This window comes from Brassica rapa, chromosome A03 (genome assembly GCF_000309985.2).
Source record: "Brassica rapa cultivar Chiifu-401-42 chromosome A03, CAAS_Brap_v3.01, whole genome shotgun sequence".
NCBI lineage: Eukaryota > Viridiplantae > Streptophyta > Magnoliopsida > Brassicales > Brassicaceae > Brassica > Brassica rapa.
The window spans coordinates 27,262,432-27,282,782 of NC_024797.2; the positions used below are offsets into that span (position 1 = coordinate 27,262,432).

A 20,351-nucleotide genomic window follows, 5' to 3' on the forward strand; every position below is an offset into this window, starting at 1 on the left:
TTACTATATAAAATATACTATTCTTAGAAAAATAGGTTGGTCCATCTTAACTTACATTATATTTTTTATAAACTAACTATTGAATTGATAAATAATCTACCAAATTTTTGTTTTGCACTTTCCTTAATTAGAAGCTACAAAATTACCTAATATGATTAACGTATATATGAAAATTAATTATTATGAATAAGAAATATTTGATAACAATTTTGGTATCTTAGTTCTTTTTTTTAATTTTATATTATTGAAAGATATTAAAAAATCACATTAAATATATAATAAAAACATTTATATTTTTTCTTATATGTTATATTTTGAATTTTTCAAGACGTCTATATATTATTAGAAATTTGAAGATTCTCACTCTGAAAATTTTGTGATCAATAGATTATTTTTTGTTATAAAAAGTTACAAATTATCATAAAATGTAACCCATATGAATTTTTATTTAATAAATATTCAAACTAAATAATATATATATATATATATATATAAATACTAATGATTTAAAGCAACAAGATTGGCTGATCAATTTAGTCGTCGAGTTGAAATCTTTGAAAAGTACGTGAAAGACTAAAGTCAAAGTAAATATGGATTTAGAATAGTAGTTATATTTTACTAACCGAAATACCGAAAAAACCGAACCGAACCGAAACCAACCCGATATCCGAATTGAACACCCTTAATCCAAATGATGCCAAACTATTGTTTCATTCTCTAAAATATAATAAAAATAATAACTTAATCCCGCGCAAGGCGCGAGTCTTATCCTAGTTGAATGTATATTAAAAAATTAGTAGACATTAAGCCTCAATTTCAAAGAAATGTGAATAATAACCACATTTTAAATTGTAAAAAACACTTTGAATAATTATAAAAGATTTGAAGCAATACATTCATTACTAATTGGTTGAGAACGCATAAAACTTAATTATAGCAACAGTTGAATGAAACTTAAAAAAAAAAAAAAATTGGCTCATGAAATTTTGATTCATTCCATAATCAATTCACATTCTAAACTAGAATTATCTTCGAGGATTACATTGCAATGGTACACGGGATAGATGTAGAAAACCGGAAAGTTGGAAGGTTATATTTGTAATATTCTCAAAACATCTAATCTATTAAAATAGGAGTACAAAATTAGATTATCCCTTAGTTTTCCACTATATTTACAATGGCATGCCACTGAAGTTATTAATTAACCTATCTTTTAGGATTTTTGTCTTTTCTCTTCAATTAATGTATTTCCAAAATCAAATTCTAACTAAAAAAATCATGGCAATAATAATTAATAAACCTAATTTTTAATATTTTTTGTCTTTTCCTTTTTATTATACATATGTGTATTTGAAAATAATTAATTCCATATATACATTTCGTAATTACATACATTATACAGTAATTATTTTACTAATTCCACATATACGTAATAAATAGTATACAACAATTTTATTATACATAATCATAAAATTTTGATCCATAAAAACAGTTTATACAATAATTTTATTATATATAATTATAAAATTTTGATCCATAAAAAATAAAAATACATTTGTGTGATTTTACAGGTCGTATTCTAAATAAATGGATGATATAATTAAGGGTTTACATGATAAAATAAAACTACTCAATATAAACTATAAAATTATTGTGTTTATAAATGTCATATTAAAAAAAAATTAAACGGGTAAATTTTAAAATATATATTATTACTTATACAAATAAATATTCATTTATCAAAAAACTAACACATGCGCGGATGCGCGGGTCAAGCTCTAGTTTTAAGTTAAAATAAGCCACAACTCCCGAAACGACGTCGTCGCAGCCTCGTGTTCATCGGATGAAGAATTAGGGAAAAGATATTCATGAGAATATTTGATCGACGCTATGTTGTTACCACCAACCAACATCACTGGATGCATGATCCATGGCTTCCCTTAGCCAAATCTTCCTTATTCTGATCGTTATCTCTTCTTCCCCTTTCTGCTCAGGCGGAAGGTGCGTTTCGTCGTGATCCCCTCATTTATCAATCATATCACCGAGCTGCGACCATTGGTTTCGGCGGATGCATGTAGCTTTTTTTAATTCATCTTCTAATTGTGGCGATTAGCGTTACTTGAATATCTTGATCCTTGCGTAACACTACTGAACCTTATTATTCATTGAGATGTTAATTGATTCTGCAATAGTTGGTTTGCAAAAATGTTTATTCATACTACTGCTCTTCCTCTACGCAGTCGAAAGGAACTCCGAGATAAAGATAACATTGGTGAGAGTTACATACAGTCGAGTTATGTTGTTGGATCTAAGTCTGTGGACCCGAGACGTGTTCTTCAACTTTCATGGCAACCAAGGTCAGGTACCTTTTGATTTGATATATATATATATATATATATATGCTTCTTCAGTCAGTTGTTAGATAGCCTGCAATTTATTGCAAGCGTTACTAATGTATGTCTGGAACTATTTGGTATGCACCACAGGGTCTTCCTTTACCGTGGGTTCTTGTCCGAGGAAGAGTGTGATCATCTGGTAACATTCCTCTTCCTTTCCTGTTTTGATTAATACATTTGGTTTTTTTTTTTTTTGATTAATGGTTGGTTGCTTTTTTTATGTAGGCGAAGGAAACTTCAGAGGTTAAATCAGGGGATGGTGATGGTGATGGGAAGACTCAACTTTCAAGTTCTGACCACGTCTTAGATGTGCCGGTAATTTTTTTTGTTTTCTTCAAGCTTGACAAGAAATCTTTTGTCGTGTTCCTGGAGGAACACTATGTGGTAAAGATGCTAAGTGTTCTTGAAGTAGACTCTTAAGATATATATGCTTGTAGTTTGTCTGTAACACAAAGTCGTTACCTTTCTTATACATCCTTATCAAGTTAACGGAGATTTGAATGGACGTAACAATTTTATGTTACAATCCTTGTTTTGGTATAAACTAGGACCCAATAGTTGCTGGGATTGAAGAAAGAATTTCTGCGTGGACTTTCCTCCCAAGAGGTAATTTACCTTTACTTTTCAGTCTCGGAAGGGCTCTTTTCATGAGTAATGTTTGTAATAAGTTTCTTCTTGGCCAAACTGCTTGCTTGTGTTTCTCTTTTGATGCACATCTTGCAGAAAACAGCGGTCCCATCAAGGTAAGAAGTTACACTATGGAGAAGTCAGACAAGAAGTTGGATTATTTTGGAGAAGAATCTAGCTCTGTGACGCATGAGTCTTTGTTGGCAACTGTCATTCTCTACGTCTCAAACATAACTCAAGGCGGAGAGCTTCTCTTCCCACATTCAGAGGTCAGTAAAGCAAAAAGAATCTATTTGGCATAACTCAAAGAATATTTGGATTCATGTTTTCTATCCTTTTCCTTCAGGTGAAACTCAAAAGGAGTTGGTCAGACTGCTCAGAGCCCGGTAACATCTTAAGACCAGTAAAAGGAAACGCAATCTTGTTCTTCACCAGACACTTGAATGCGACTTTGGATCAGACGAGCACTCATTTTAGATGCCCTGTCCTGAAAGGGGAACTGCTGGTGGCGACGAAACTGATATACGCGAAGAAACAAGCAAGAAAGGATGAGGAGGGGAGTGGTGAATGCAGTGATGAAGATGAGAGCTGTCCACGATGGGCTGAGCTTGGGGAATGCAAGAAAAACCCTGTCTATATGATTGGCTCTCCTGATTACTTTGGTACCTGCAGAAAAAGTTGTAACGCTTGTTGATTCTTGAAAAGTACTATTCTCATCATCATATTGGAAAATAATGATGGCATAATTGAAACTTTTTCAATATCACAGCTGTTTTTTTTCTGTGGTTTTGTATAGTTTACACTTGAGTACATGACTATCCAAAATTATATTTTTCTAACATATATATCACACATGTGTTTCTGAATACATTGACTCGTGACACCGATTTATTACTATCACAATTTTGAAAAATATTAGACGATTTCACAACTCACGATTCCATTTATTTTATGAGAATTTATAATATTTTTATGAGTATTTCTTTCAGTTTCTTACTACAGCAGGGTTTAAGTATTTCTTTCACTAATTTTCAATACATCATTTTTCTGACGTCGGGGTGTGGAAACAATTTATCACACCTAAAAATATATCTTTTCAAAATCAAAAGTGCATGAATCATCACCAGACAAAAGAGATGAAAGCAAATGTGCATGAATCATGTATTTTAATGAATAATAACTTTCTTCAAAGACTAGTCTTCTTCGTTAAACATCCAAAGCTTAAAAGTCATATATATCTTATGTGTTAAGAAAAAAGAAAAGAAAAGAAGGGTATATACCGATTTTAATCAATTAATATTTGATGGAATTAATGGAAATGGAGCCCCTGAGGGTTATGTTTGTTTTCTCCGTACTAGGCCTTTATAATTTTTCGACGACAGCTCCTTTGCCTCCTCCTCCTCCTCTGAAAATTTTCTTCTCATTTTCTTTTGGCGTCCCATCACTTTCTCTCGGTGACTTTCTTTCCTGCCAAGCCCCGAGGATCGCTCTTGATCTTCCTCTCGGCGCACGCACGCACGCCCGATCTGCTGTTACTGTTCTACTGGTGCGTGATCGGGACTTAAACCATTCGCTTTCCATCATCACTTAAAATCGATTCGTTCGCGTACACGTCGTAACTGTCGTTGATTGAGATTCGAAATCAACCAAACGTTTGTAGTTTACTCCGCCTTCATGATTAGGAGATTTAGGCGTCTGTGTTAGTACTGATTCTGATGATTTGTATGTGTAGTTGCTTAGGGAATCTATACAGAGGGTGATGTGTTTATAGGACTGTGTGTGTTTCAATGATTGTTGCAGTCAAATTCGATGGAGCTCAGCTGGTGAAACAAGATGGGAAACGAGATTTAGGCATCTGTTGTTTCAGTGGTTCTGATGATTTGAATCGAATACTATGTGATTGATTTTGTATTTATAGAGTTGCTATGTAGATTTATACGGGGTGATGTGACTTTGTGTGCGTGTGTGTGTTTGCAGTTGAAGTCGATGGAGCTGGTGAAACAAGATGGGAATGATTCTCTCGACATGCTCATCAGACGCGCCGTTGGAAAGGATCCTTTTCTTTCCTTCCCTAGGCCTGATAATAATCCAGTCCAGCTCTTTCAACTTCTCCATAACTTAGAGCGTCCAGGTGATTGGATCTGATATTGTCTCTCTATCCCAGGCAAGAAGTACTACTCTAGGCTTGGAATCAGTGGGGATATGTAGTTTTAGAGTCTTGATAGGTTTATCATGTTAGAATCTAGATTCAAGTGATGGTTGAATAACATATGTGTGGCTTGGGGTATGGTATTGGTACCTGCTGGCCATTGCTGACTCCTTTGAAGATATAACAAGTACTCCTCTAGAATTGGAACAGTGGATTAGGTGTTATGTGGTTATATATATATTGAGATGTTTATCGTATTAGATTAAAGGGATTTGTTGAATAGCATGTGTGGTTTGGGGTGTGGGATTTGGGATTTATTTCATGTTCTATTTCGTTCCCAGGCTGGCCATTACTGACTCCTTTGAAGATAGAACTGCAAAAGTGTGAAAAGTGCGCCAGGGAGTTTTGCTCTCCTGTGAACCATAGAAGGCATAGCCGTGTGCATCGGCGTCCAAGAAAGCAGGAAAAGGTTTGCTTTTTCTCAACTTAGGTCTACTTCTTTTGTTTTTATGTCTTTCCAAGTTCCAACTTCTGGTTGCTGTAGTCTTTTTACTCAATAGTCATCTGAAGATTGTGTTTGCATGATTCCAGGATTCCAGCAAAGAGAGGGATGCGCTGGGGGAGTTTTGGGATAAGGTAAGTTATCTCTTAGTTTTTTGCCAATTCGATTAAGTCTTTTTTTCCTTTGGGTAATGATCATGTTCGATCCCTCTGGTATTTTCAGCTCTCGGTAGTTGATGCGACGGAGATTCTCTCATTAAAGAGCATGATGCTGGAGGTAGTATAATTCCACGTTACATTTATTTTGTACAAAAGAAATTCTTATCTTTAGTCGTTTAAAGTGCATGGTGACTGGTGAGCATCGCATATGAGTCTAGTATTGCATCTTCTTCTGTCTTCTCAATGACTCATTTCATTGTTGTTTGTCCCACTCCCATCGTTTCTAGGGTTTTGACTCTTCATGAAGGTCTAATTACTTTTTCTCTTCATTTGTGCAAGGTGTGATACAATAACAACGCTGTTATATATGTTTCCTAGAATGCCATATGACTTCATCAGGGTTATAGGATTAATTCCCCAATAATTACGCTTTAGTTAAAAAACAAGAGCATAGCATACTTAATTCGTATACATACTCTCGCACGTCTGATGAGTATGCATACCTAATACATGCTGTCCCATTCTTTGGCATTCTATTTCTGCATCTTTTACCTAATACATACCTGTGTGAGTAATCAATATGCTTTGTTTTGGTTCTTTTAGGATGTGGCTGGGGAATCAGTTGAGTCCGGACTAATGTCACTTATCGAAAAACCAGGATATACTGCTCTGCCACAATATTATCTAAGAGCTGGTTCTGACCTTTTGGTATGAATTTCTTTTTTACCTTTCTGGATAAAGAGTGTCCTCAATGCTCAACTCATGGCTGATTTAGTGATACATGCTCTGGTTTCTCCAGGATATTATCCAGGCTAGAACACCTAGGTTTTCAATTTCTTCGCAGAAGCTTTTTAGCATCCTCGATGAAGCAAGTGAAAAAACTTTCATGTGTAACGAGGCTGCACCAATGCAAAAATACATATTTGACGGGGAAATTGGAAAAAATATGCTGGAGGCAAAAAATGTCGTTGCTTGCGCAAGCTTTCTCCTGGAACAGAAATTGGTAAATTTTTCCTTTAAGGTTTCAACATTGCTCTCTAGTTGGCAGTGCAAAGTGTCTAAGACGAGGACTTAGCCTACTGTGATTTATCTTTGTATTCTTAACGTAAAGATCAAAGCATGGCTTGCTGACAAAGATGCGGAAGCCCTGAGGTGCCAAAATTTACTGGTTGAAGAGGAAAAAGCTGCTCAAAGAAGGTGCGTTCTTATCAATTGAAATGCTTGTCATGTAACGTTACTAGATTCACAATTCTCTAATTCTGAATTGGCTTCTAAGTGTTAAGTCTTATTCGCTGGTATTATGTCTGGAGCAGACAAGCCGAGCTCTTGGAGAGAAAGAAGAGGAAGAAGCTAAGACAGAAAGAACAAAGAGTAAAGGACCAAAAAAAAGATGCTACCGAAGACGTGAGTACCACATCAGAAGAACAACATTCCCCAGCTGAGTCTTCAAGCCCGTTATCTGTAGCTTCAGATTCCGAGGCGCAGAGATCAGATTCCATACCAGTTGAGGATTCTTCATCCCTCGAGGAACCTCAAGTTCTGGAAACGGACAATGAAAGAAACGGTGAAACTCAAGCGCCTATGGTTGATGATGATGGTTTGGGTAATGGTCAAAACATGGAAAGGCGAAGTGGGCGAAGACAAATGGAGAAGAGATCACAGCATGGAATGCCGAATGGGTTCCACGGTAATCATGCGCCAAAACTTGGAGGCATCCGAAAGAATGGAACTAACAGAGACGTAAGAGGCAATACTACTAAAGTTTGGAGCCGAAAAGCCAATAACCCCAACTCGATATCACCAGAAGCAACAGTGGATGAACAGGATCGAACAAAGAACAGTGAAGTTCTGATTGGATCGTTGAGTGTAACAATCCGAAACACCGGAGAACATAACCAAGCAAAATGCCGTGAAGAGGAGCCAAGAATGAAGACTGTTGAGGCGAAACCCACATCTGACCAATCAACTGTAAAAGTATGGAGGCCAGTGAGCAGTCAGGGAAGGATCGATGAAAACACAGACAAAAAGGATAAGATCCCAAGCTCAACTGTACCTGAAGTTAAAACCGCTCATCACATAAGCTTGAACGAAGCTAAGGCGTTTCTTGCAAAGAGTAAAACTTCTTTTAACTGGTCTTTTTTTTTCTCCCTATCGTTTAATTCCAATATTTGTTTACTCAAAAATCTGAATTGGCTTGTCAGGATGGAAAGAGGCAACCTCTGAAGAACACGTGACGTTGGTTCTGTCTCAGGAAACAGACATTTCAGGTAACAACAACACTCACGAATCTTCGAATGGTGTTATAACCGCCGCACGACCAAAGCTCAGGAAGAAACGCGAAAAAGTTAGCAAGGTAAAGTATGTTCCAAAACAGAGGACTCCTTGAGAAATCTAAACAAAAAAAGAACGAGCTCGTCTCTGGACCGGAGTATCATTTTTTAGGTATACCAAAAGTGCAGTATTAGTGAGAGAGACGTATGGTATTTTTTTTCTTTGCTTCTAGAGAGATTTTTCTTGATTTTAAGAGTCAATATTCTTTTTTTGTTTACTTCATTTTCTCGATAGAAAGACATTGAGTTGTTATTTTGTTGACCTTTCTCCATGGTGAGGGTTTAAACTTGAAATTTTGAAATGAAATTGATATTTAGCCAAATCTGAAGTCTACCATACTGTAATGTCATATCAGTACAACATAGATTCCTACAATATATGCATAAGTTGTTACACCCCAATCTCTTACTAAACCACCGAACTGCTTCCAATGTTAGAGGGTTTAGTTCTTTCTGGTAATAAAGAAGATAGAAACCCTTTTTTTCTTTCTTTCTCAGTTAGTCAACTGAATCCTCCAGACCGTAACACCGGAAAGAAACTCCAACTGTTTCCTGGACTGTTGTTATCACCTTCTCGCATGACCTTCTCATTCGACCACCACTCCGTTCTCACCATTTCTTCAGTGTTATCAAACTTGAACTCTTTGCTCGACCCTAGCGAAAACGTTCTTAACTTGTGACTCAGTTCGCTCTCTGTTTCTCCCCACGTTTTGTCACTCCATCTCATTGTAGGCGAAACCGCCTGGTACGTATCCATTTGATCATTTAAACCAACTCGGTTTAGCTTACTTGCAAAACAACGTGCTAAGTCTTCGCCAGTCACCTCAAACGAAACTCTATGACCAACCGTGAGAGCTTCATCGTTCCATGACGACCCGTGATCTGAATATCCAAAAACAGTGCCTTCAAGCGACCCGTGAGCTTCATCGTTTGAGCCGAGTCCGAGTCCTCCGCCACCATCAGGAGTCAGGGCACCAGAACCCAACCTCGAACCTGGACCAGCAGGTGTGATGGATCCAGAACCGAATCTCGACCCCCATTTACGAGCTGTGAAGTGCTCAAACCCCAAGAACTTTGGAGCTTCTCCGACACGAAACTCAATGATGGAGCATTTACCTGGGTAAGGAGAAGAAGTACCTGAACCAGGAGAGATTAGACTACCACCTGGACTTCCTGGATACACTTGATGCGACTGAAACTCGTAGTGCGCAGCTGAAAACTGTTGATCCATTCCCCCGCTGTTTCTCCGAGCTCGTTCCAGAGAAGATGTAAGTAACTGAGCAAATGGCACTTCAGGGGAAGAAGGCGTTGCAGAACTCATTTGACCTGACTCTGGAGGTGGCGTGAACGGCGCAGTGGATGGTCGAGTAGTGTAAGCAGAGTCTACAGGAGGAGTCACGGGTTGAGTTTCGTGAGCGTAAGGTCCAATCTCAAAAGCTGAAGACGGTTCGTTCAGTGAATATGTGTTGACCGGCAAGGAGAGTAGACCATGAGGAGTGTGGGACATAGATGGTGGACCTGACTGAAGAAACGATGCAGGAGATGAAGGAGGAGCCATAAAGGGAAGAAACATAGAAGTTGAGTTGCTCGAAGAGTTTTGGACTGGAGCCACCGGAGCTGATCCGGAGGCAACCGGTTCGGGTACAAGCACGGCGTGGCCTATCCGCTTGTTGTTCTTTTGTGATTTAAAACACCAGTACAAGCTCCAACAGCTTCCCCATTTTTTCTTCTGATGAATTTCAAGAAAAAAAAATACAAGATTTTTGATCAGCTTCGGACAGAACCAAAGTCTATATAACACTTCACTAACACTTCAAACAGACATAAAATGTAATTGAGATCTCCTGTCGGAAAACGTTGGCAAATCAAGACGCAACAATTCTTATTATTTTTTTTCAAAACAATATTCTTATTATTTATGATGACAAGAAGAAGAGGAGGAAACATATGTACACTCCGGAAAAAAGGAGAGCTCGTAGTTACCTGCACCCTCGACGATTGTAGTCTTGACTCGGAGGAGGAGAAGATGGCAGAAGCAGCGGCGCTCACCGTATCAACGTTATTGTTCAAGTTTCTCATATCTTAGACTTGTTTAACATCCAAGATTTGTACAACTCTATCACCACTTTCGATCTCAGTATTAAACGAGGAGGTGGAGATTTTTTTCCCTGGTTAGAATCAAAAGGAACAAATGATCCTAAGTAAAAGAAATGTGAAACCGAAGAAGGATGAGTATAAATAAGCAAACAAGGCTTTGATTCTTATGAACTGGGATGAGTCTTCTCTCTCTCACCGGTCGTTATCTTCCACAGTTTTTCATTCAATTTCCCACGAGATATTGCCATGTCATCCAAATTGACGGTCGGGACCCACGCGCTTCCTTTTTTATTTTATTTCCTTCTTCGAGAAATATTCTCAAATTATTGTATTAAATTAAACTGTGAATTTTTTTTTTTAAAATATACTAAAAAGGGAGAGTAACGCCGCCCCTGTTCTAAAAATTGGTCACTTAGCCGCCTAGGCGACCATCTAGACGCTACACGTCACTTTTTCGCTCTAATCGGTTTAAAAAATTGGATATCCGATTTTTCTGCCTATACTGTCTAAATGACCGTTTAAGCGGCCGCCTAATCTATTTTTTTGTATTTTTATTTTATTTTTAATAATATTTTTTATTTATATATTTTATAAATATCATTTATATTCATAATTTTGATGAAAATTATACTATATTAAGTTTATATATTCTATTTGTGTGTTTTATATAATCTTAAACATGAAAATGTATTAATATTATACACAATTAAAGATTAACATGTTTTATAACATAGTAAACAATCTAAAAATTCTGCTCCGTTTTTTTTTAGGTGCTAGGTCCAATCCGACTGTCCGTCTAGCGCCTAGCGCGTTCTCGAACCGAAGAGGGAATAACGCATAATAGTGAGTCCCCGATGCAGACAAATGGCTTTCTTTATTTGGATCTTTTTAGAAAGGAAACTGAGAGACTAGAAAAAGAACAAAAAAAATTGTGATATAAAAGGATAAACCCTTCGTAATTACAGGGGATACCACTGAGGGTGTCATTATGGTGGGCGTCGCGAAACTCGTGAGTCTGGTCCGCTCTCTGTGTGTCTTTTGTTGGTTCGCGATAATCTCGTGACTGACTTACACAAATTTAGTTTTCTTCCTGCAGGTATAGTATTTATTACCACCAAACAATCATATAGCATATGCAAATATAGTTATTGCTACGGTACCGTTCGTGTATGGAATGAATCTATTAAATGGTTTCCATTTATTTCTTTTGCTATTATCATGTCACTTTTCTCTTTGAGTATAATACATCACTTTCTTATAAGAATATCACTTTTATCTTTTAAAGTTTTAAGTAAGGATATTACACACCTTTTGTTTTTGTATTTGATCCTTTTAATCCCGTGTTATATTATTATGTGACAGATTTTTGGACACCCATTTGCTCGAGTGTCCACACTTCAGGTACGTGCGATATTTACATTTTTCGATTATCTAACCAAGTAAAACTACATCTTGTTTTGTTCAGTTATTATCTGCTTTACTCGTTTATTGTTTTATATCAACTAGTTTGATTTCTTTGTTTTCTTTAATTGCTAGTTTTGGTAGTCTCGCAAATTGAAAACCTAACTTTAAAATCTCACATGCTACCTTAAATCTGCGTTTTAATAGTATCAGGTTAAAAGTTGATCCACAACATATTTGAAATATAAGTCATGTTCAAGCCAGTGTTCTAACTTTCTAATTATATTATATTGATTTTTGCTAGTCAATAAACAATGTTGGATCAGAAACTCATAGGCACTGGAACATAGACATAAACAGGGGCAAATCTAGATAATTTTTTCATTGGGTGCAAAACGTATAAAATGCAAACTGGAGTATTGGACTTGAGATAATAGAGGGTGCACATAAGAGATTTAGCCATTTTATCTATCAAAAGTTATCAATATTGATAATATAATGGGTGCATGTGCCCCCATAGTGGACACTCTAGCTACGGCCCTGGACATAAACATGAAGATGAATGGTTTGGTCAACCGATACAGGCTATTGTTCTTTATTATATAGTATTTCAGTATGTAAACCAGTAACAATCACATAAAAAATTACCAGCTAATTTGTGGCCTGGAATGATAGATAGCATCTGCGTTTGAAAAAGCTGGATCCTTTTCAACGTGAATATCTAAACAAAATTGGTCTTCGAATCGGATCCTGCATGTAAGTTGGTGTGTTTGGCAGATTTGTATTATCTTATGATTTTTTGTCACAATCAATTATGCATTTGTTTACAAAGCGTCCTAATAAAAAAAAATATACGAAGTTAGCTATAAGACAACTTCTCTTGGTCCACATAAAAGAAAGTATTTTACCAAGATTCTTTTAAAAGGAAACGATAATTACTTTGAAGACTTTTGAAGACGATTAAAAAGGATTGTCATGGAGTTTAAAGAGATTCTTTAGAACCAAATCGACTGGTTGTGAACAGCCTTGTAAGCAAAACTAGTTAACAAGTATATTAGTTAATTTATGTAAATAAGTACTCATCTTTCGTAATTGATTTTTTTTCATCTTTTGTAATTGTTATTTGCTTACCAACCTAGAACCAGATGGACATGTTACTAGTCTTAGCCGCCATACTTTAGTTAATGGAAGATCTTCGAAGATGTATGAATTATGATTCAAATGATTTGTGAATGGTTAAACTAGATTTGAGAGGGGTTGATTAGTCGGTGTAAGTAAGAAAGATATAAGAGCATGATTAATGGGGATTTTTATGGTGAGGTTCTTAGCGGAATATAAGAAACCGTCTCTTTATTACTTATTTAAGAGTTGATAGTGAAAAGTTAAGAGACGGGTTTTTATATTCCGCTGAGAACCCCACCCCAAGAACCTCCATTAATTATGTTCTAAGATAAATCTTTGTGGTTATGGGCTAACAAGAGAGCGCACGTTTGCAGAGTGTAATGCCCTTTACCGCTTTACGTGCGTGCGTACAAATGCAACCCTTTACCTTTCTCTCTTGATAAGAAAGTTATTCACTATTTAGAGTATACTATTTTGCAAACAATGATAGAAACTTAGAAAAAATGGCAGTGAATCTTTTTGTGTAAGCAAACAAAATCCATAAAAATGACTTCTCTTTCGAACATTTTCACTATCCTCTCTAGTCATGTAATCAATACATGACAAACAAATCAGTGATACCAGCATATCATGTAACCTGAACGTACACTTGTGATCATATATACAAATGCTCGAAAAATCTGCTTAGCCAGTACCAAGGAGCCAACTAAATAAAGCTTCACTTGTGCACACCTCTGGCTCTAGTTTTTTTTTTTTTTTTTGCTAAACTGTAAATATCATATAAATGATGAAAAGTTTTACAAAGTAGAACCTATTTTCTGCAACATCCCGGCAAAAAGAAATAAAAACAGGATGGAACAAAGTTGAACTGAAATGACAAAATTATTTTAGCCACATAGTCATGAGAGAGCTGAAGCCTTTCCTGGATCTTCTCGCCGAAATGATGTTACGTATGTCCCTGTCAATCCCATGAAACACCACAGACGCAGGCAGAGAGGTTTTATTGTGAACAACATTGTTCCTCTGCTTCCTCTGGCTCTAGTTAATATATTTGAACTATGAAAGTCTAAATACGGAATGGGAAACTCCATAGACACATATATAAAGAAGCATAACTAAAAAACCGCTCCAACCTCTCTCTCTCCCCGTAAACGCTCCAACCTCTCTCTACCAGCGGCACAAGGGTTTGGCTTGCTTTTTCCGGCGGTCGCCGCCTCCGTCGCGGCCGCCGGGATCTCAGTTCTCTTCTCGGTGTTTCCCCTGTTGTCTCCGTCTTCTACGGCTGAGGGAGTGGCTGACTAGCGCTTCAGATCTGGTTTGCTCTGGTACAGATCTACGGTTCGCAACGGCTGAGGCGACTTGAGGACGGTCTCCTCCAGCGTTGTGGTCACCCAAACTCTGACGGAGTAAAGCCGGAAATTTTCCTTTGCGCTTTGTTAGATGCTTCGAGCGTAGAGGCGCGTGCGGCGTCGATAAGCTCCTCGTCGGTCATGTTCGTCCTCCAGCGGTGTCTGGGGGTGAGCTTCTCTGCGTGTCGAGTTGGAGGTCCGGGTTCGCCGGTTCCGGTAAATCTCGGTTTCTCTCTGGTCTGTTTGTTGTGTCGCCTTGTGTTCTCCTTGCTGGCAGCGCGTGGAGGTCTCCGGTGGTGGTGGTTCGGTTCGTCCCGCCGGGTCTTTGTGGCAGCGCGTTGGTGAGTTATCTCTGGTCTGCTTCGGCTACGTCCTTAGCCCCAGGAGCTCCTCACCCTTCAAATCAGAATGGTATCGACGGTTGTGGCCCGCTCCGCCTCTTGCTCTTCTCAAATAATCCATCAGCTTGGGTTCGTCACTTGAGGGCGGTTAACGGCTCAGGTTTGGCTTGTGGTGTATCAGTTAGGCTCCGGGTTCTGAGCGTGGCTTCAGATTTGTTTCCTTCGGAGGGTTGTCCGTGTTCCGATCTGTCATCTATATATGAGTTTACGGTTAGATGGGTGTATACGGTCCCAGTTGATTGCAATGGAGGCGGTAATCTTCAGCGCAAGATACTGAACGACGGCATCGTCGGTTTACGGCTTCTCCTCGTACCGCCGATGGTCTCTATTTTCTGGCTTGCTTTGGGTTCGGGTTCGGATTCTTCCCTCGGGTAAGCTCTGGGTACTTGATGGAAGCTGTAGGAGCCGTTGCAATCAGGGTTTGAGGGCGCCCTTCTCTCGGTAGCTCGCGGCAACCATCGGATTCACCATCTAGTACTTGCGGTTGATTGGTCTGGCATCGTCTCGTTGTTAACCTGCTTTCTCGCTTGAGTTAGTGCCACTTTCGGTTTGTTCCTTTGTTGGTGTATAGTTGTTGTTGTTTCTGATTTCCGCTACTTGTTATCTATGTATCGTCTGTCAAAAATTGAAAATGGTAATAATAATTTAACATTTTTATCAAAAAAAAAAAAAAAAAAAAAAAGAAGCATAACTAAAAATGGTATATATTATTGACAAAATTTTACGTCCAAAGGTCGTCGGTCATCCACCAGCAGTCAGTCACATGGATATCTAGTAGACATTGAACATGATATAAAGTGACATATAAGTGGAATAATCAATGGGAATCTTCATTCACATCCCTAAATAAAAAACATTTCGACCCTATGACCTAGCTATAGCTACTCCATTACATATATGAAAAGAGTTTATATAATTAATTTGAGAATTCGGCCAAAAAAAACCTCAACTTTACACGAATTGCCAAAACAAACATGAACTTTGGGGCTCGCCAAAAAAACACCAAACTTTCATTGACTTTAAAATTAATTAACAATATTTTCGCTGACTTGCCAATTTAGCACGCCGTCAACAAATTTAACAGAAATATTTGACGTCGTTTATTGTTGACGTTAAGTGAAACGACGTCGTTTTCAAATGAGATGAAACGACGTCGTTTTACACGATTTGAAATTAAAAATATGTAAACCCCTGGATTCGAACCCAGGTTGGTTGGTCAAATGGGAAGGTATTTTACCACTGGGCTACTGGCACTTTCAATGTACTTACTAACATGTTTACTTTTATTTGGTACATATTAAATATAAAAAATTCTCTATAAACTTAATAAGATCTTTAAAATTCCAAAAAAATTAAAAAAATAAAGAAGATTTTTATAAAATTAATTTTGAAATTAAAATTGAAAATAAATTTTATTTTTCTTTTTAAAAAATAAAAATTCTTCCAAAATTTTCTAAAAAATTAAAACGAACTTTAAATTCCAAAAAATTGAAAAAAATAAAGAAAATTTTTATAACATAAATTTTGAAATTAAAATTAAAATTAAATTTTATTTTTCTTTAAAAAAATAAAAAAAATACTTTTCTTTAAAAAAAATAAAAAAATCTTCCAAAAATTTCATAAAATTAATTTTGAATTAAAATTAAATATTTGTTTTTCTTTAAAAAATCAAAAAAATTCCAAAATTTTCATTTTTTTTAAAAAAAAATCCAAATTTTTAAAAATTATAATAAAATGCAAAAAATTAAAGTTAGAATTATCAACTTTTTATGTGTGTATAATTAATTTCAACTTTTAGCAAATGTATTAAAAAAATTGAAAATTTTGGAAGATTTGTTATTTTTGAAAAGAAAAAATAAAATTTTATTTTTAATTTTAATTTCAAAATTTATGTTATAAAAAATTTCTTTATTTTTTTCAATTTTTTGGAATTTAAAGTTCGTTTTAATTTTTTAGAAAATTTTGGAAGAATTTTTATTTTTTTAAAAGAAAAATAAAATTTATTTTCAATTTTAATTTCAAAATTAATTTTATAAAAATCTTCTTTATTTTTTTTAATTTTTTTGGAATTTTAAAGATCTTATTAAGTTTATAGATAATTTTTTATATTTAATATGTACCAAATAAAAGTAAACATGTTAGTAAGTACATTGAAAGTGCCAGTAGCCCAGTGGTAAAATACCTTCCCATTTGACCAACCAACCTGGGTTCGACTCCAGGGGTTTACATATTTTTAATTTCAAATCGTGTAAAACGACGTCGTTTCATCTCATTTGAAAACGACGTCGTTTCACTTAACGTCAACAATAAACGACGTCAAATATTTCTGTTAAATTTGTTGACGGCGTGCTAAATTGGTAAGTCAGCGAAAACATTGTTAATTAATTCTAAAGTCAATGAAAGTTTGGTGTTTTTTTGGCGAGCCCCAAAGTTCATGTTTGTTTTGGCAATTCGTGTAAAATTGAGGTTTTTTTTGGCCGAATTCCCTAATTAATTTAGAAGTTGTGGAAAGTTATAATATGATTGGTAGGGAGAGGACTCGAGAAAAAGGGTTGGGGGGCCAGCCAATGGGCCCAATTTCTTCCCCCAACATCCCACATGCACACTTCGTCTCTCCATTCTCTTTCATTCCGTATTTCACAATCTCACTTACTCATTGATTGTAATGTATTAACCTATTACTAATGTTTTAGTAATCCAAGCGGTCGTAGACTCGTAGCTGGGTGGTAAAGAAAAAACTGGGCTAAAGCGTATATCTATCAATTTTTTAAAAAATAAAAAATCTACCAGTTTCATTTAAAACAAAAAAATCTATCAGTTATGTTGGAAACTAAATTATCATTTGTTTGATTATTATCTTATTATTGTATTGATTGATGTCTTATTTTACTATGATCCAATTTAAAACCGAAAACATTTATTTATTTATTGTGTTTTTTTTATTTATCAAATATTAATCTATAGAGTTGGTTCAACATCGGAAGCTGCTTCGTATTAACGCCTAAACTATAAAGATTAAGGCCAAATATAATAAGTATAAACAATGCAGCTTGTAAACCCTATGGGGGAGATGTTTCATACTAAGGCCCAACACAATGAACTTAAGGGAAGGCCCAAACATAGTGTAAGGGTATATGCGTAAATAATAATAATCAAACGCAGCAAGTAAACCCTCTACTAAAACCCTAGACGCACTTGTATAAAAAAAACACCCACATTGCGCTAGGTTAATTGCTTACGACGTCACTAAACTCTCCCTTGAAACTTGTCTCTTCCTTCTCAAGCAAACATGAGATCTCCTCTAACTGGTGGTAAGAACCCTAGTCGCCGCTTCTTTTGACTCCATAGTTTAGTTTTTGTCTCCGTCTTAACAATAGCTAGTTCTCTGTTAGATTTGTCGGAACTCTTTGTGTTTAGCTGAACTGAACATCAAAGTTGGGTATTGAGAATATTGAGTTTCTGCTTTAATGTTGCTTTGTGTTTTAGGACGTGGTGGTGGTGAGTTCAGCGGTGGACGTGGTGGACGGGGAGGTAGCTCTGGAGGTAGAGGAAGAGGTTTTGGAGACCGTGGACGCGGCAGAGGCATGAGAGGAAGAGGTAGAGGAGAGCCTGGTCGCGGAAGAGGAGCACCAGGACGTGGAGGAATGAAGGGAGGCAGCAAAGTGATTGTGGAGCCACACAGACACGCTGGAGTGTTCATTGCAAAGAGTAAAGAAGATGCTCTTGTTACTAAAAACTTGGTTCCTGGTGAAGCTGTTTACAACGAGAAGAGGATCTCTGTTCAGGTATGTTATTAGATGATTGATTGATACTTTCTGTTTGTATGTTTACCTCGATCTTTCTTAATTGGTTTTTGATTGAATCTACAGAATGAGGATGGAACCAAGACTGAGTACAGGGTGTGGAACCCTTTCCGTTCTAAGTTGGCCGCTGCTATTCTCGGTGGTGTTGATAACATTTATATCGTAAGTTGGACTCTTTTGTTAATCTTATGTATGCTGATGTCTGTGGGAAGTGTTCATGTATTGCTTGTTTTATGTTTCAATGTAGAAACCTGGTGCTAAAGTTCTATACCTTGGTGCTGCTTCTGGAACCACAGTCTCCCATGTATCTGATATAGTTGGACCTGTAAGCAAAACTTAGCCTCTATGTTTGTTGATGATTATAAGTCATAAACGTTGTCTTTCTGATATTGTAGGAGGGATGTGTTTACGCGGTTGAGTTTTCTCACAGAAGTGGTAGAGACTTGGTGAACATGGCTAAGAAGAGAACTAATGTTATTCCCATCATTGAAGATGCTAGACACCCTACTAAATACAGAATGCTCGTAGGCATGGTTGATGTTATCTTCGCTGATGTTGCTCAGCCTGATCAGGTTTGCTTTTCTTACACCTTTACACTGGGAATGATCTGATAGTACTGAAGTCAGAGTTGCTTAAAAAACTTTTGCTGTCTAGCATTACATTTTGTATTTGGTGGCAATTAAAACGGTGTTCTAATGATAGCAAATGATGAGCTTTACTTGGATTCCCCTTCAGATCATCATGGGTGATGCAAACTCCAAGTTTCTGATGCTTAAGAACACCTTGTTTCTCTTTTCTTAAATATAGTTTCAGTTTTTGGTTTCTTTTCGGATTTTTATGTCTTGTTCTTAAAAAATGGCAACTGTAGTATATGTTCTGTACATTTTGCATTTACTATTTTTTGGTTTTCAAACTAAATATCTATTTTTGAAAAATACAAATTCAGAATCGGTTTTGGTTTCACTGGTGTAGATAAATCAATAATATTTTAGTCATTCGTTTTTGATTTGATAATTTGATTGGAGCTGATGATGCCATTTAGCATTTCTTGTTCAAAGTTTCTAATGTCATTTTGGTTTCAAGAGTTGCTATTATATTATATTTATATGTAATGATTGTTCTTTATGAAATGTTGTTTGTTCTCTTAAAAACCCTTAAATAGGCTAGGATAGTGGCTTTGAATGCAAATTTCTTCCTCAAAACAGGAGGTCACTTTGTTATCTCAATCAAGGTTAGTAGCATTCCACAAACATTCTTTCATGAAACTTTGAACGTTCATTTGCGGACAAAAGATTAGTAAACATGTTTCTCTCTCGTTTTTGCAGGCTAACTGTATCGACTCAACAGTTCCAGCAGAAGCTGTGTTTCAGAGCGAAGTGAAGAAGCTGCAACAAGAGCAGTTCAAGCCAGCAGAGCAAGTGACTCTTGAGCCATTTGAGCGTGACCATGCTTGCGTCGTTGGTACCTACCGTGCGCCTAAGAAGGTCAAGGCTGCTACTGCTGCTTAGTAGTTCAGAGATTCCTTTTTTTTTTTGGATTTGGTTCACTCCTTTTTTTTGTTCCTCAGATTTTGCTTCTATCTTTCCTCCCTTTAGAATCTCTAAGGTTTTAGGTTTTTTATCCAAGTTTTGAGTATGTATACTTTTTGAATCTTGTTAGGCTTTTTAATCCTGAACTTATTTAATCAGAACTGGATTTTAGAAAAAGTTCTATAAAATTTCCCGACTTGTTTGTTTGAATTATAATCATAAATATAACATGAACCGACTTTCACCCTCGTGGTGATGAATGAATGTCAATGGTGAGGTTAAAAAAAAGAGAAAATATATTCTTGAACCAGGGATTTGCTTCGTCACGGCCATATCCACATACCACCAATACCTGCAACTGTAAGCAACTATGTTTAATGATGATTCACAACTCTTTATTTAGTGAACGAGGACGTTTTACTTGTATTCATGAAATGAGCACACAGAAGGTAGCAGGATAAAAACTATGCTAGCTTTAGTGGTAGTA

The 20,351-nt window shown here is 36.5% G+C and overlaps 4 protein-coding genes and 1 non-coding gene across 12 annotated transcripts; 4 read left to right on the forward strand and 1 right to left on the reverse strand.

Annotated features, from left to right (window-relative positions):
• The first annotated feature begins 1,804 nt into the window (after positions 1-1,804).
• LOC103861577 (probable prolyl 4-hydroxylase 12) lies at positions 1,805-3,866 on the forward strand. 4 transcript variants are annotated; one of them, XM_009139293.3, is made up of 7 exons: positions 1,805-2,001; positions 2,241-2,357; positions 2,487-2,535; positions 2,622-2,711; positions 2,945-3,002; positions 3,120-3,292; positions 3,370-3,866. In XM_009139293.3, exons 1-7 carry the CDS (start codon positions 1,931-1,933, stop codon positions 3,715-3,717), a joined length of 906 nt encoding a protein of 301 aa, XP_009137541.1. In that variant the 5' UTR covers positions 1,805-1,930; the 3' UTR covers positions 3,718-3,866. The 4 variants fall into 4 exon arrangements, with proteins under 4 accessions (XP_009137541.1, XP_009137542.1, XP_009137540.1 ...); XM_033287094.1 differs by having other exon boundaries at positions 1,806-2,001; positions 2,241-2,362; XM_009139294.3 differs by having other exon boundaries at positions 2,241-2,362; positions 2,945-3,292.
• Positions 3,867-4,324: 458 nt separating this feature from the next.
• On the forward strand, positions 4,325-8,485 carry LOC103861579. Of its 4 annotated transcripts, none has more exons than XM_033287074.1 (11): positions 4,333-4,569; positions 4,824-4,889; positions 5,001-5,154; positions 5,514-5,641; positions 5,764-5,808; positions 5,897-5,950; positions 6,436-6,540; positions 6,632-6,835; positions 6,944-7,029; positions 7,146-7,945; positions 8,034-8,485. In XM_033287074.1, exons 3-11 carry the CDS (start codon positions 5,010-5,012, stop codon positions 8,216-8,218), a joined length of 1,752 nt encoding a protein of 583 aa, XP_033142965.1. In that variant the 5' UTR covers positions 4,333-4,569; positions 4,824-4,889; positions 5,001-5,009; the 3' UTR covers positions 8,219-8,485. The 4 variants fall into 4 exon arrangements, with proteins under 4 accessions (XP_009137544.2, XP_033142965.1, XP_033142964.1 ...); XM_033287073.1 differs by having other exon boundaries at positions 4,334-4,569; positions 4,824-4,919; XM_033287072.1 differs by having other exon boundaries at positions 4,334-4,569; positions 4,824-4,892.
• Positions 8,457-10,462, reverse strand: LOC103861578. Its single transcript, XM_009139295.3, has 2 exons — positions 10,146-10,462; positions 8,457-9,891 (listed from the first exon to the last, which is right to left on the reverse strand). Exons 1-2 carry the CDS (start codon positions 10,239-10,241, stop codon positions 8,665-8,667), a joined length of 1,323 nt encoding a protein of 440 aa, XP_009137543.1. The 5' UTR covers positions 10,242-10,462; the 3' UTR covers positions 8,457-8,664.
• A 1,019-nt stretch (positions 10,463-11,481) lies between these two features.
• Positions 11,482-20,266, forward strand: LOC103861582 (mediator of RNA polymerase II transcription subunit 36a). 2 transcript variants are annotated; one of them, XM_033287097.1, is made up of 7 exons: positions 11,482-11,660; positions 18,019-18,317; positions 18,402-18,497; positions 18,583-18,660; positions 18,731-18,907; positions 19,498-19,566; positions 19,661-20,266. In XM_033287097.1, the coding sequence occupies exons 2-7, from the start codon at positions 18,117-18,119 to the stop codon at positions 19,841-19,843; spliced, it is 804 nt and encodes a 267-aa protein (XP_033142988.1). In that variant the 5' UTR covers positions 11,482-11,660; positions 18,019-18,116; the 3' UTR covers positions 19,844-20,266. The 2 variants fall into 2 exon arrangements, with proteins under 2 accessions (XP_033142988.1, XP_009137547.1); XM_009139299.3 differs by lacking the exon at positions 11,482-11,660 and adding an exon at positions 16,880-17,843.
• LOC117133212 lies at positions 19,035-19,108 on the forward strand. Its single transcript, XR_004457046.1, has one exon. It is a non-coding gene; the product is annotated as a small nucleolar RNA snoR60 (small nucleolar RNA).
• Positions 20,267-20,351: the final 85 nt, after the last annotated feature.